The sequence below is a fragment of the Nycticebus coucang genome, chromosome 20 (genome assembly GCF_027406575.1).
Source record: "Nycticebus coucang isolate mNycCou1 chromosome 20, mNycCou1.pri, whole genome shotgun sequence".
In the NCBI taxonomy this organism is placed as follows: domain Eukaryota; kingdom Metazoa; phylum Chordata; class Mammalia; order Primates; family Lorisidae; genus Nycticebus; species Nycticebus coucang.
The window spans coordinates 47,647,355-47,662,127 of record NC_069799.1 but is presented as its reverse complement, the minus strand read 5'-3'; the positions used below and the strand labels follow the sequence as shown (position 1 = coordinate 47,662,127).

Genomic DNA, 14,773 nt, shown 5'->3' with positions numbered 1-14,773 from the left:
TTTATATTTTTACCGGTCCTACAACCTGCTTATAGGCAACATCTGAGTTGTGGTTGGCTGGTGGTGCACAACAGTCTTACAGGAGGGTGTGGATGGGTAGGGAACCCCTGAAACTGCCATGATCAACAGTCAGCCCATGATAGCCTTTTCACGTTGGTCCTGCAATTCTACCTCTTGACTGATATGCGTGGTAAATCATCACCTTAAATTGAATTTTATTTTTCCCTTTTGGAAGAATGACAGGTAGGTGAGTGTTTGATTTTTGTGTGTTTTGAATGACAGGTAGGTGAGTGTTTGATTTTTTTTTTTCCAAGCGTTTGATTTTTATTTCTTTATTAAATCCTCAGCTGCTGAATTTCAGTGACACTGTTTCTTTTATCTTCACATGCAGAATTCAAAGAATTTGGGGTGTGAAATTGGGTTTTTGAGAAAGTGGCTTTTCTATATTCTGCTTTTCTTGGTAATGGGTTTTAAAAGTATGTTTACTGGGAGACTTATCAAAATTTTCATTTCTTCAAGGTGTTGACTTTAAGGTGAAAACAATTTCAGTGGATGGAAATAAGGCTAAACTTGCAATATGGGTAAGAGTTTTTAAATGCATTTACTTATTATAAGTATTAAACTTATTTTTAGGGAAGCAGAAATTGATTTGTATAGTAATAACTTTGGGGAGACTTGGTGTTGATTAGAGGGTAAACGATAAATCATTTTATCTTATAGTTGGGTAATAAGTAGAGACATATTTTACGTCATTTTAAAAAATTTATAACCCTTTCAGAATATTTCAAAACAGGATAGAACATTTTAAAAAGTCTTATCTGCCGGAGAGAATCGTTGTTATTGGATATGTTTCCTCAGTTTTGCCCAAACTATTTAGATTGAATAGTCAAGACAATTGTTGAGGAAAAGGGGAATGTAGTGAGACTTAGAAAAAAAAGGTATTTTTCCTGTTTGTTAGTACAGGTATTTATAACATTTGAGTTTGCCAACTTTGGGTATATCTTTTAATACCTCATTTTTCCTTCCTGGTTTCTTTTCATTTTCCTGTGAATCCAACTATTCTGATCCACACTACTAAAAGGTAGCATTAACTGTCAACACTGCGACTCTGTCTCAAAAAAACCAAAAAGCAACTCTCCAAGATGCCCAGTGTCTATCCTGTCTTCTCCCTTTCATCTGTCCACCCACCTATCTATGTCTCTCTGTGTTTAAATATAATTGATGATATGTGAATATATGTTGGTTATAAAATATAGTAATATATGTAATTTCCACATACACTGTGATATTTAAATACATCCTTAATAAATAATGTTAGACCTGATTAGCAGTCATCAAATTGAGACATACCTTTGCGTGGTCATTGCTGTTTGTCCATCAGTCACAGATGAAACAGCAAGTGCATTGTGTGATGTCATTCATCTTTCTGGTGTTTTCTGGTTGGCACACTATGTCTAATAGATGCTTTATCCTAAAATAACAGATAATTACGTAAGTGTGTTTAATGTTAGCCTATTTGCCCCTCTCCCCCAAGTATGTTTAATATTGGTCAGAACAGTCATGTCTAACAGAAAACAGTTTGGAAAATGTTGGACTATACTATAGTAAAATATATATTGAACAGTGTAAGAACGCTGGCTTTTTCTGTACTGAAGTAGAGGCCTGGAGTTTCCATGTGCCTTTCAAGGCCGATTTATCATCTGTTTTTTGTTCATGTTCTGCTTTGTGAAATAAACAGATTAGAGTGGGATCTAAGATTCACTGGTTGCAGTGAGGTTTTTCTCTCAGACAAAAGGTGTTTGTGGTTTTGTTTTAAATTTACTTTTCTAATAAATAATCACCTCTAGAATAGAAGAAAACTGTTCTTTATGGTAAGTCAAGGCAAGAAAGGCAAACATTTGATTAAAAAAAATAAATTTACTTTCTAGCTCCTGCCTAATAAATAGGCTAGCAGAAAGTATTGAAGAGATGTCTTTATCATAGGCCTAGAAATGTTTTTTAAAGAAGAGAGATTTTGTCCCCCACCCCCCACTGTAAGAATAATACAGGCTTATTTTAAAAAGGGTAATTGAGACAATAAGGAATTAATAGAAATGAAAGTTTATCTTTAACCAGTATATATTTTTTTGTGAACATCCTTAAAAATACCTATGCATAGGCATATATACCATTACACATATGCGTGTATTTAATTTTCCAAAAGCAAAGGATTGTGTCTTAGGTTTTTTTAATCTGTTTGTCCTCTTCCTATCTTCCTACTTCACCCAGACCCCCACCGCACACACACGGTGTGTGCTTTTGATCTATCAGTTTAAATAGCCACCTGGTATTCCATTTCATAGCTATTCTTTAATTTAGTCATCCTTTACTAAAAGATATTTAAATCGTTACAAGTTTTATCTTTATTTTTTCCCATTATCTTTGTAAACAGTGCTCTGATTAGCATCCTGATTGATACATCTGTGTGAACTTGTCCAGTTATTACTTTAGCCTGTATTCCTAAAGGAGGAATGTCGGCTTAAAGAAGGTGAAGATTTAACATTGATGCACACCAAAAAGTCTTAGTTATCAGTTTATACTCCCACCAATTATATTTTCATCATGATTCTGTCACACCTGACTCTGTGCTATTGCCGGTCTTCTTGTTTTTGCCTCTCTAATACTTCTTCACTTACAGTTGCACTTCTTTTGATTAGTGAGTTCTTTCCCTCTCATGTATTTATTGATCATATTTTTAAATGAATTTTCTTTTTATAGACATTACCCATTTTAGCATTTGTTTTTGTCATGATTAAAGTCACTGTAATAAAAATATTAGTTGTCATTTGTTATAATTTTTCCTCTATCTTTTGTCTTTTAAAATCTTGTTTAAGATGAATATGTGTTTGTGTTCTTGTGTGTATAATACTCTGTCGTATGCTACAGATTTTTTCCCCCTAGTTTGTCATTTACTTTCAAATCTTTTTTTCTACTTTTACTATACTTTATTTGAAAATATAATCCATCAATTGATATTTGAATTATTCATATTTTATTTGTAGTATAGTCTCTAAAAGTCCTAATTTAACTTTTTTTAATCAATGAAAATACAAATTTTTCTTTTTGCATCCATTGTGAACCACGCTTTTAAAACTGTATAGTAATTTATCCCTATGAGAAAGGTTTACAGAAAACGCCTTGGATAAAATTTTCATTTATTTTCTGCAGAAGAGTTTAAAATATCCTGTTCTGAAGATGTTATTCTTAAAGATACGTATACATGAAAAATTTATTTCTGAGCATTATTTAGAGAACATGAACATTTGTGATAAATGAGGAAAACAAGCAGAAGTTATTTTACCACTTGCTAAGTATAGCTAAATAACCCACATTGAGACCAAAATAGGCCCCTCCTCAGAAAAATCCTAACCATATGAAAAAAAAAATTACCACGTCTTTACCAACACTTGCTGTAGGCAGTGGACATTGTAAGGAATATGAATAGTGTGAAAATAAATAATACCCAGAAAAAATAATATACTGAAAACTTTCTGAGCCTGTCTTACTGAATGTGTCCTGTAAGCATTTTTTAGTGATTCAGCACTAGATATGAGCTATATTAAAGAAGAAAAATGAGTAATGTATGAATTGGCCATGTTAGCATATCAGTAAATTCTGGGTAGAGAACAAATTCTACTCTTGGTACTGGACTAGAAGTTCTTCACAGCTCTGATGCCCAAGGAAATAACATGTTTTGCTTCATATAGAATAAACTACTAAATGAAAATTTGCTTAGGTTTTAATCACGGAATATGCTATTTTACTATTTACTATTTTAAATTGCACATGAAGAATGAATATGTGTGTGGGTTGGGAGGGCTTTATTGCCATATCAATGGTAGTATTTATATGGTCAGATCAATTGTTTTCTTCATGGCATCATGGTGTCATGTCTGATTAGTAGGAAGGCCTTTCCACTCAATATAGAAACACATGAACCCATAGTTTTCCTCTCATTCTTGTGGTTTTATGTAAATGAATTCCTCTCCCACTGAGAAGCTTCTTGGATCAAATAGAATAATTAAGCTTCGCCCTGCTCCCTCTGCCTCCTGAGCGCGTGTGCTCGTCGGGACCATTGACATAGCATCTGAGGTTTTCTCCTGTTACCTTTTTCTACATCTCTGTCTCAGTTCTACCCTCCACATTCTATTATTTAGCCTTTCTGAGATCTTTTCTAACTCTTGATTTATCTGTATTATTTATCTTCAATAATTTCTCCTCTCCTTCCCCCATCAGAAGATAAAACCATGGGACAGGAATTAAAGCTCTGCTTCTTTGTCTTAAAAAAGAAGCCATTATGTCTACCACATATCCCTGTTTTGAAAACAAACATAAGCAAAAATCTTAACTTCTGCCCATGTATACATATAAAATTTATAGTTGTTATAAATCCTGATCTATAGCCCCAAGGGTTTCTTTTTTGTCCAAATTATCACACTTACTTAAACAGTTTTATAAATATGAATCCAAAAATGGCAAGACTTTAAACATCTGGCTTAATTAAGTAGTCACACATAAAGTGTCAAAGTCACATGTAATATTTTAACATTAATTTTTTTTTTTTTACTGTAATCTTTACTTTTAAAACATTGGGCTTTATGGATTTTTAACTGGAGTTGTAGGTTGTCTTTCATCAATGCAGTTTTTGGAGTTGATCTCAGTGACGACCAGAGAGAACAAAGTTCATATTCACTTGCTTTCTGCCAGCTCTGGACGTATGGATACAGTTTCCTGATGCAAATAGAATGGCTTTTTTCCTGCCATAACAAAAAGTCTTGGGACTGAAATATTTCATACTCGGTTCTTGCCTCAAACTATTTGTTATGAAAATGGAACAGTGTTCCATGTATGGAAAAATAGCTACTTCTTAAATTTCCAAATTCTCTGTTCCAAAATTGAGTCTTGTCTTCTAAATAATGACTTTTCCTTTCTTTTTCCTTTCTTTTAAAAAAGATAGTCTATGGCACTAAAAGTTTAATCCTTAATGTGACGGAGTTTCAGAAGTTATATTTGGGTACTGAGTGATTCGAATGTTGCTAATTTGTCTTTTTTTTGTGCATGTAAGTGAATAGCTAAGATATGTTTCTTATAATGGTTTGTCTTTTTAAAATATAAATTTTTGTTTAGTTTTTATGAATTGGATTTTCTGAGATAAGTACTAGTCCAAAGCTGTGAGCATTTCTAGTTTTTTACTTTACATACATATTAGCAATTGCTGTCTGACAGTGGTTTTGTAGTTTAACATAGAAGTTAGATCATCATGGCTCCTGGATGATTACTGTTTTTTCCTGCAGACTTGAGTCTTGATCACTTAATCACAGAGATCCAAAAAGATTATAAGCATCCATGATGTGTTTTATTAATGATTGTTCAGTCACAATATTAACCTGTATCACATTAATTAAAATTATAATCTGTTTGAGGTAGTAAGTCCACTTTGCTTATGCAGCTTTTGGTTTATATTATTGTTCTTAAAAAGTTTCATTAATGTGCAGATTGAATAATTTTAAATATCAGAGGCAGAGTTTATTAGAAACTGTAAGACAGAGTTTTTGTAAAGAGAGAAATCATTTTTTATTTTGTAAATTTATCTGTATGAGAAGTTTAATTTTAAAGTTATTCCTTCAGGTTTTATATCCACAGACTGCAAACATAAAGGGGCAGATAGTAAATACTCGAACCCTGAAATGGGCCGTATGGTTTATGCATAAGCAAATTGGCCTGTTATGTTTCAATAAAACTTTAATAAATCCTTATATAATAAAACAAATGGCTAGCTGAGGTTGTGGTTTGCCAGCTGCTACTTCGTATAATCCTAGGTACTTTGAGGCCACAGTCCAAGAATGGTACAAAAACAGCAGAGAGAAGGAACTAGGCCCAGAATTAGGGGCTTGTTGAATTCATTCTCCTCCACCCTCAAGTTCTGAGCAACTATCTTCTGTCAAGAATTGCTCCGGCCCTTGGGGTTAAAATGGTGGTTTAAGCAGATGAATCCCTGCCTTGGTGAAATTTACATTTCCTACCTAGTGTACATCTTTGTTCATTAACCCGCACATGGTGCAGAAACAACATATATAATCAGGAGTGGTTTGATTTTGTTCATTTTCCTAAAAGAAGGTACATAGAAAACACAAGAGCTCAGTCTAAAAATTCCTACCCAAAATAAGACACTGCTGTAATTCTCTTTAAGTCAGTGGTTCTCAGCCTTGATACTACATTAGGAACAGCTGGGAAGATTTTTAAACTTCCTGTCATTACCCATGACCGGTGATTGTCAACTGGTATGCCATGAGAGGATCTTAGTTGTGTATCAAAATTGTTTAAAGATCATTGATTTAATTATTTTCAAAAGAAGTTCAAAGTACAGTAAGTATATTCTTTTTTTTACTTTTTTTTCTGATCAACATAATTTAAGTGTCCTGTGGAAGTTTAATTACAGGTTCAAGTGTGCAGTGAGGTAAAAAAGGTTGATTGAGAAACAATATTGAGAAACACTGCCCTAGACCTATTAAATCAGAATTTTGGGGGTTGTACCCAGAGATTCACAGAAAATTGTATTGTGCAACTGGAATTGAGAACATGGCTTTCTATGAAATGGATTTTATGTGTGATAAAAATCTTAAATCCAAAATGACAGGAAACCTTTACTTAGTTGCAGTTTTCTAGAGTATATTAATGCTATTTCTGTAACACTTGTCAGTAAGAGAACATATCTTATTTAAATTTCAGGGTTTTGGTACGCTACTAATCTGGTAACAGGTGCACTGAAAGCCCTGACTTCAAAATTATATATTTCATCAATGGAATAAAAACACTTGCCAATCTACTGAAATATAAATAAATAAATAAATTCCAGGTTTTAATTTGTTTCTGCATTAATATTAATAATGCTGTTTGACTTTCTATTTTTAGTATATTGAAGGTCTGTTATTTATACTTTGTTTTTTTAATAATTGTCACTTTTAGGATACTGCTGGTCAAGAGAGGTTTAGAACATTAACTCCAAGCTATTACAGAGGTGCACAGGGTGTTATATTAGGTAAGTTTTTACTGTAATTTACTATTTAAAGATTCTATTTCTTGGAATTTCTGATTTTCCTAGTGTTAAAGTCTTGTTTCATTTTTCTTTGGGGATACTCTTATGTAACTTTAAGTTATATTAACTTCATTTTATATTAAAGAATATTAAAACTTAAAAAAATTTTTTTCAGGCCTTTGTCTAGCAATTAAAAGATAAAGACAGAACTGTTTTATTTGGTGTAAAAGCCTGTGTTGATGAGGACATAGTTGAGGGTTAATCTGCTTATGTTGTTCTGCCTTGGAGTATTACCAGAAACTGGTCTTCAATTATTATCTTGTTAATATTTGCCACAGTTTACAAAAGAAGAAGAATATTTGTTGCTTAGTAGAGTCTGTTTTCTTAGTCCTAAAAAATAAATAGCACAAAGCATTTAATGGTATTGATTCATAATCAGACAAAATATAGAACCTAAATACGGACTCAGTGTAATTTGTTGAAAAGTGCTTGTTCTTAGCTGGGCATGGTGATCCTAGCACTCTGGGAGGCTGAGGTGGGTAGATTGCTTGAGCTCAGGAGTTTGAGACCAGCCTGAGCAACAGCGAGATCCCATTTCTACTAAAAACAGAAAAAATTAGCTGGGCATGGTAGTAGGTGCTTGTAGTCTTAGCTACTTGGGAGGCTGAGGCAAGAAGACTGCTTGAGCCCAAGAGTTTGAGGCTGCTGTGAGCTTGGCTGATGCCACGGCACTCTACCTAGGGTGACAGAGTAAGACTCTGTCTCAGAAAAAAATGGAAAAGTGCTTGTTCTTGATTTCCTGGGAAACTGTTTAAAATGAATATTGATAAAATGTAGGTAGAATTCTTTTTTTGTATCATGACTCAATAGTAACATTTATTATTTTGGTTTGGCATTTCCTGAGTTTATAAAACACTTTAAATTAATAAGCTCTTTGTTATAATGCAGGATAATTTAAGATGAAAGTGGTGACAGAGAAAGACAATCAGGAACCCATCCATTAATTGTACTGTAATTTTTTTCAAAGTTGCAAATGCTGATTCTTGTAAGAAACAAATTAACAAGGTTATAGATGTTTAAATTCATATATGTTATTTTGATATTTTTGCCACATATTTGGATCTCAAACACATTTTGGTTTTGGGACAGACCTCTTTCATCACTGTGAGTGGAAACAGCTGTTGTTTTGCTTTAATTGGTTTTTAGTTATTGTACAGGATATAGTTTTATTTTGGTCACAGTATGTGTTAATAAGACTGAAATGTGTGTATGTATGTGGTTTTATTTATTTTTTTTAAACACATCTTCCATCTAGATTGAGTAGATACTCACTCTGAAGCACTGAAGGCTTAATAAGAAACAGACTTGCTTATACTCTATAATAGTGATTTTCTTTTTTTTTTTTTTTCCTGTAGAGACAGAGTCTCACTTTATGGCCCTCGGTAGAGTGCCATGGCCTCACCCAGCTCACAGTAACCTCCAACTCCTGGGCTTAAGCGATTCTCTTGCCTCAGCCTCCCGAGCAGCTGGGACTACAGGTGCCCGCCACAGTGCCCGGCTATTTTTTGTTGCAGTTTGGCCAGGGCTGGGTTCAAACCCATCATCCTTGGTATGTGGGCCTGGCGCCCTACTCACTTGAAAATGAGTGAGTAGGTGCCACCCTATAATAGTGATTTTCAAGCAATGTGCGTGGCACAGTGGTGTGCTGTGAGAGGATCTTAGGTGTGCCACAAAAATTTTAAAGAGCTTAATTAAATTATTTTTGAAAGAAGTTCAAAGCAGTGTTTTTTCACTTTTGTTTTTATCAACATAATTTAAAGTGTGCCATAGAAGTTTAACTATAGGTTCAAGTGAGAAAAAGGATTGAAAAACACGTCCTTATAGTATTGCTAACTTCTGGCTACATATTAGAAATACAGTGCCAAAAAGATTAAAAAAAAAAAAAAAGAATGCCATTACTTCTCATTTTTAATGTTTTTTAATAAATGACTCCTTTTATTTTAGTTTACGATGTCACAAGAAGGGATACCTTTGTTAAACTGGATAATTGGCTAAATGAATTGGAAACATACTGTACAAGAAATGACATAGTAAACATGCTCGTTGGAAATAAGATTGATAAGGTAAGAGGGCAGACACTTGGCATCTCGGTTCTGTATTTCAGGAGCTTTTCTTAATCACTACATTTCTCTTGTAGGAAAATCGTGAAGTCGATAGAAATGAAGGCCTGAAGTTTGCACGAAAGCATTCCATGTTATTTATAGGTATGTGTGAATGAATATCTGTCCTTCCGTTATTAATGAGAAATTTTGAAATGAAGTTTTGCTGAATATATTTCTTGATGTATTTATTCGGTTCATTGTAGCCTCATGCTACAAAATCTTAACTCTAGAACAAAACTTTGTTCCTTGTTTTTCTTTCTGTAAAAGTAAAGTAGCATCACATTATGTGAAATTGAATTGAGCACAGTCACATCACTTCTTTTGGCATCTAGTGGCATTCTTTAACACCGCAGAAGTTGTGTCTTGCTGGTCCATATGCTGGTAGCATCAGCACCACCTGGGAGCTTGTTAGAACTGCTTCATCTCAGGCACTGTCCCAGATTTTCTGAATTAGAGTCGCATTTTAACAATATCTTCATATGGTTCATGTGCACGTTAATATTTGAGAAACATGGTCGGGCAGGGGTTGGCAAACTACAATATGGTCTAGATCTGGTGCCACTATTTGTATTGGAACAGAGCCACGTCCATTTGTTTACATCTCGTCTGCGTCTGCTTTTGTGCTACACGTCAGAGTTTAGTAGCCATAGCAGAAGCCATATGGCCCACAGAGCCCAAATGATTTACTATCTGGCCCTTTGCAGAAAACGTTTGTCAGCCCCTTATCTAAAGAGTGGGTTAGCTGTATCAGAGTCACCTGGGGAGATTTTGATGGGTACAGGTTTCTGTGCCTTACCACAGGTCTGAAAGGCAGTTTGTTAAATGTACCCCAGTTAATTCTGAGGGGAAGCCCGCTTTAGGAATTCCTAATTTAGCCATTCTGGAATCTGCAAATAGAATTGAAAGAACATCATGCACAGACAGAAGCAGGATGTGATCAGTGAAAAATGCAGGGATTTTTCAGAAAAGACCCAAGTACTACCTTCACTGCTTCCTTTTCCTGTAAGTCCCTTATTTTTATCCATTAGTTTATTCAGTGTGTGTTGAACACTGAAGCTATAACTGAACAAAATGGACAAACTCCCTGCCCTTGTGCAGCTTTCATTCTCTTAGGGTGAAAAGGCTTACATAAGTAAGTAGTGCTGTGAAGGAGATAAAACATGGTAAGGGGAGCGAGGATGGCTGGGTGGAGGCCGATTAGGGAAAGTTCTCAGAGGCAGTGCTATTTGAGCAGAAACCCATCATGTGAGAATCCAGAGGGAGATCATCTCAGGCTGAGAGAATAGTACATACTTTCTGAGGTAGACACTAGCTTAGTGTATTTAAGGAACAGGAAGAAAGTTTGGGAGCTGCAGCATAGTATGTGAGGGGGAGAAGGCTGGTGACATGGGAGATTCACAAAGCTCACGTTGGATTTTATAGTGTACGGTAGAGAGATGGATTTTATTCTGTGTGTGGTGGAAAATGTGAAGCAATGATTTGATCTGATAACTGTTTAGAAAATATCTATTTGTGTAGACAATGGATCTTTGTGCCACATGGTGGAATTCAATAGGTACGAGAGACTAGTTCTTCTCTTGCAGCGGCCCAGATGAATGAAGCTGATTTGGCTTTGACTGTATAGCCGTAGTGGCTGGGAAAGCGATGGCAGTTCTGGGAAATAATGTAAAGGTAAAGCTGGCAGGATGTGTGGATAAATAGAGTGTGGAGTATAAGGAAAAAGAACAGTTACTGATGATGGTAGGCTTTTGACTCAAATAGCTAGGTGAACGGTACTGCCGTTAATTGGGACGCAGAAGATTGAGATAAGAGCTGGTTTGGGGTAAGAAGTGGGAAGTCCAGAATTTTGCTTCCAGGTAAGGAGGAGATGTTTTTTGGATAGACCAGTAGACATGCTGGTCATTGGCATATAGGTAGCATTTAAAGTCATGTGATTACAGCAGCGATTTCAGGAAAGAATATGGATGGAGAAGGACTGAAGATTGAGCCCTTTGATATTCCAACAATTAGAGGTTAGGTAAAGAGGCAGTGCCAGCGGATAAGCTGTGTGCAACAACCAGTGAGATAAGAGCACCACTGGGAGTGTGCAGTGTCCTGAAAGTCAAGGGAACAAACAATTTAAAGGATAGGAAGTGGGAAGCAGTATCAAATCCCAAAGATGTCAGATAAACTTGGGGTGTTGGATTTGACAAGATAAAGGGTGTTGGTGGTCTTGAAAAGAAAGCTTTCAGTGGAATGGTGAGAACAAAAGCCTAATTTAGAGTAATTTGAAGGAAGAATGTGAGATAAGAAGGCAGAAATAGCTTATATAGATAAATCTGTAAAACAAATTTTCAAAGAGAGGAGGGAAACTGGCTGCAAGAAGGATATGTGGGCTGGAGGGCAAGTGTGTTTTTTAGTAAGATGGAAAATACTTTGGCAGACTCTTAGGCTGATTGGTATGATCCAAAAGAGCGAGTGTGTGATCCTTCGGTGAATGAGAACTAGGCCAGAGAGGAACACAATTCCAGGAACTAGAACAGGGGAGGGCTTAGATTGCAGCACGGACAGTTGTTCCATTGCAATAGGGGTGATGGCAGAGAATAAACACAATGTTCTGGCCGCTTGGTAAATTTATTAGTGTCGTCATCAGGGAGTTCTTGCCAGCTCTTGCTTCGGGTTTTCTCAACATAATGCTAGATCATCAACTGAGGTGGAGGAGTGTTGAGAAATAGGAATAAATAGTCATCTCCGGCAGTGAGAAAGGTAATCACTAGGGAATGTAGGATTGGGAAGCAGTGCCGAGTGTCCTCTTGAGTGTCTTAAACATAAACTTAACATGCGACCAGTCTTCATGGTTGTACGTAACATATCCAGACACCTGTAACTGCCTGTTTGCACACACAGAGTAATCAGGCTAATGGTTTAACTTGGAGCATGAATTTCCCTATTTTAAGATAGGAATAATACCTGCTTTGAGGGCTAGCTTTAAAAAAGATTTAACAAATCTTAAGGAAAAAACTTTGGCATAACAGTAGGGCTTTTTATAAGGTACAGCCCTATCACATGATCTTGGGACTATGTACCAGTATTCTTATGGGTAGTATTTATAAATAGCTGAGTTTGAGAATTGGGGGAAATTCACTAATACCAAATTGCTGTGGGGAGAAATTGCCGATTTAGCTCTTAATATGTTGTAGGCTAATATTTATGCCATAAGTTTCCCAGAAAAACATGGGACTGTGGCCAGGAAGGAATATACTATGTTGTTTTTCCTTGAATTTCAGAGGCAAGTGCAAAAACGTGTGATGGTGTACAATGTGCCTTTGAGGAACTTGTTGAAAAGATCATTCAGACGCCAGGACTGTGGGAAAGTGAGAACCAGAATAAAGGAGTCAAACTGTCACACGTTGAAGAAGGCAGTGGAGGCGGGGCCTGTGGCGGTTATTGTTCTGTGTTATAAACTCTGGGAAATTCCATCCTGCTCTTGCATATTTGATCAGATAGTGTCATCTTTCTGTATATAAACTCTTTAACTGCTATTTTAGGGACCTTGCAGTTTGCACATAATTGTTTTGTATCATGGCAGTAAATATTTGCAAGAAATCCCACTCATCGGCTTTCCCAGGTAAAACGTGAGAGAACGCATGCACAGTCCGCGATTTTTTTATGTAACATAAAATAGGTGTACCTTTTAAGTACATTTGATTTTATGATTTACATTTATCATGTAACTAAAAAGTCCATCTACTATCTGGTATATGTTGACACAAGGTCCACTTTTGGTCTTTTTGCTTAAATTCTATCAGTTACTGAATCACTTGGTATACATAGAACTCCCAGAACCCCAGGGAAGTAGACAGGTGTCATAAAACCTGGCAAATTTCCTTTCAGGAGCAACAAGGAGCATGATTCCACAGCCATTCTAGGGTGTTGAGATTCCTTTTTAGTACTAAATTACCATTACAGAATGTAGTGCAGGCCAATTTACAATTAAATCTTTACTCTGATGATACTTCTAAAATAGCATTGATATGTTAAACAAGTTTCGTATTCTTTTTGATTTATTTCAATAAGCTCAGTTGCTTAACTGGCTTTTTAATCCTGTGATATGTACTTTGGATTCATGACTCTTTGCATAGCTTTTTTAGTTATGTGGTGTTTGGCAGAATGGCAGTAAGGTTTAACTCATTTTGGTTTCAGAAGGACGTGAATAGCGTGTTTATTGTGACTCCTATGCTACTTACCACTTTTAAAACCAACTCCTTTTTTCATCAATGTTGGTAGTGTTTGTCAAGGTACCTCAACTGTAGCTTGTGTGATGTTTATGAATATCTGTATCTTATGGCTTCCATAATGGCTAGTTGATATTCAAAAACCTATCTCTGTGTTTTGAGGGATGGGAAAAGAGAAACACTAAATGACAATTTGAGAAAGACATATTGTTTCCGGATTCTTATGTGTGTGGGAAGATGCTGTCACAGCGAAAATCTCGGTAATTTGCTGTAACAGGTAAACAGTAGTTTATCAAACCAACTTGTATGGACTAATAAATCTTTTTCACAGTATTCAATTTTCTCACCTCTTGCTATTGTAGATTTTATATTTTTTCACTCATATGTTATTTAATTTACACTGATCTCTGCCACGTTAAACCCCCAATAAGTGATTTGTCCTTTCAGGTTGATCTCTATAATACCCTTAGTGAGATTCCAATATTAATTTCTGGGCAGTTTTTTTCTCTGTATATAAGTGCAAGTGGTAAACATTTTTGTGGGTGATCTTTGCAATATGCGTGTTAATGGATTTACTTCCGTTTGAGTTCTTTCTGAAATGTCCATCTTTACATATGAAAACCCCACAGTCTACTCGATTAACACTTTTTAGTCTCCACTACATGTGACTGAAGGTTTTATACATTCTGTATGTTTTTACTAAATATCAAACATTTACTACTATAATGTTGGAGAAAGATAACACATGTACTTAATGATTTTTATGTTACATTAAAACATTAGATTTATGTATTTATATAGAGTCTGTATTAAAAAGACTTTTCTGTTCATTGCTTTTTGTTCCTTGAACTACATAATAACCTTTCTGTACATTGAATTGTCTTGATTTGGTCAGAATTTGAATACACATGAGTCACTTGAAGATAACTTTTAAAAAATGATTTTGTTTGATAGATTTATATTGTAACCTTTTATAGTTTTTGAATAAATATAGCCTGGTTTCCGTAGATGTATTTGTGCAGGAAGCATTATACATTTCCCTATTACTTTCATCTGAGGAACATTTGAATAAGTGTTATTCAAATTATATATTGTTTGGCTTTTAATTTAGTATTTTGTTGCAAGCTTAGTGTTTTGTAGTGGAGAGTTTTTTTGTAAGTAAGATAGTTGTAATATCTAAACTCAGAACAGGATTTTGTTAATTCTTCTTTTCAGAATCGTTTGCAATAGTCTTAAAGGGCCTTTCTACAGATGGTACAAATTTGAACAATTGGAATACAGTGTTTTGAATCTAGGAGGATAGACCTAAACAAATAAGCATT

The 14,773-nt window shown here is 35.2% G+C and overlaps 1 protein-coding gene across 1 annotated transcript in view; it reads left to right on the top strand.

Annotated features, from left to right (window-relative positions):
- Positions 1 to 14,455, top strand: part of RAB18 (RAB18, member RAS oncogene family) — a 38,390-nt gene extending 23,935 nt beyond the window's left edge. Inside the window, exons 3-7 of the mRNA XM_053572725.1 lie at positions 520 to 581; positions 7,006 to 7,078; positions 9,080 to 9,198; positions 9,273 to 9,339; positions 12,504 to 14,455. Of these exons, the coding sequence (XP_053428700.1) occupies positions 520 to 581; positions 7,006 to 7,078; positions 9,080 to 9,198; positions 9,273 to 9,339; positions 12,504 to 12,679 (497 nt within the window). The 3' untranslated portion in view covers positions 12,680 to 14,455. The remainder of the gene's footprint in view (positions 1 to 519; positions 582 to 7,005; positions 7,079 to 9,079; positions 9,199 to 9,272; positions 9,340 to 12,503) is intronic.
- The last annotated feature ends 318 nt before the right edge of the window (positions 14,456 to 14,773 follow it).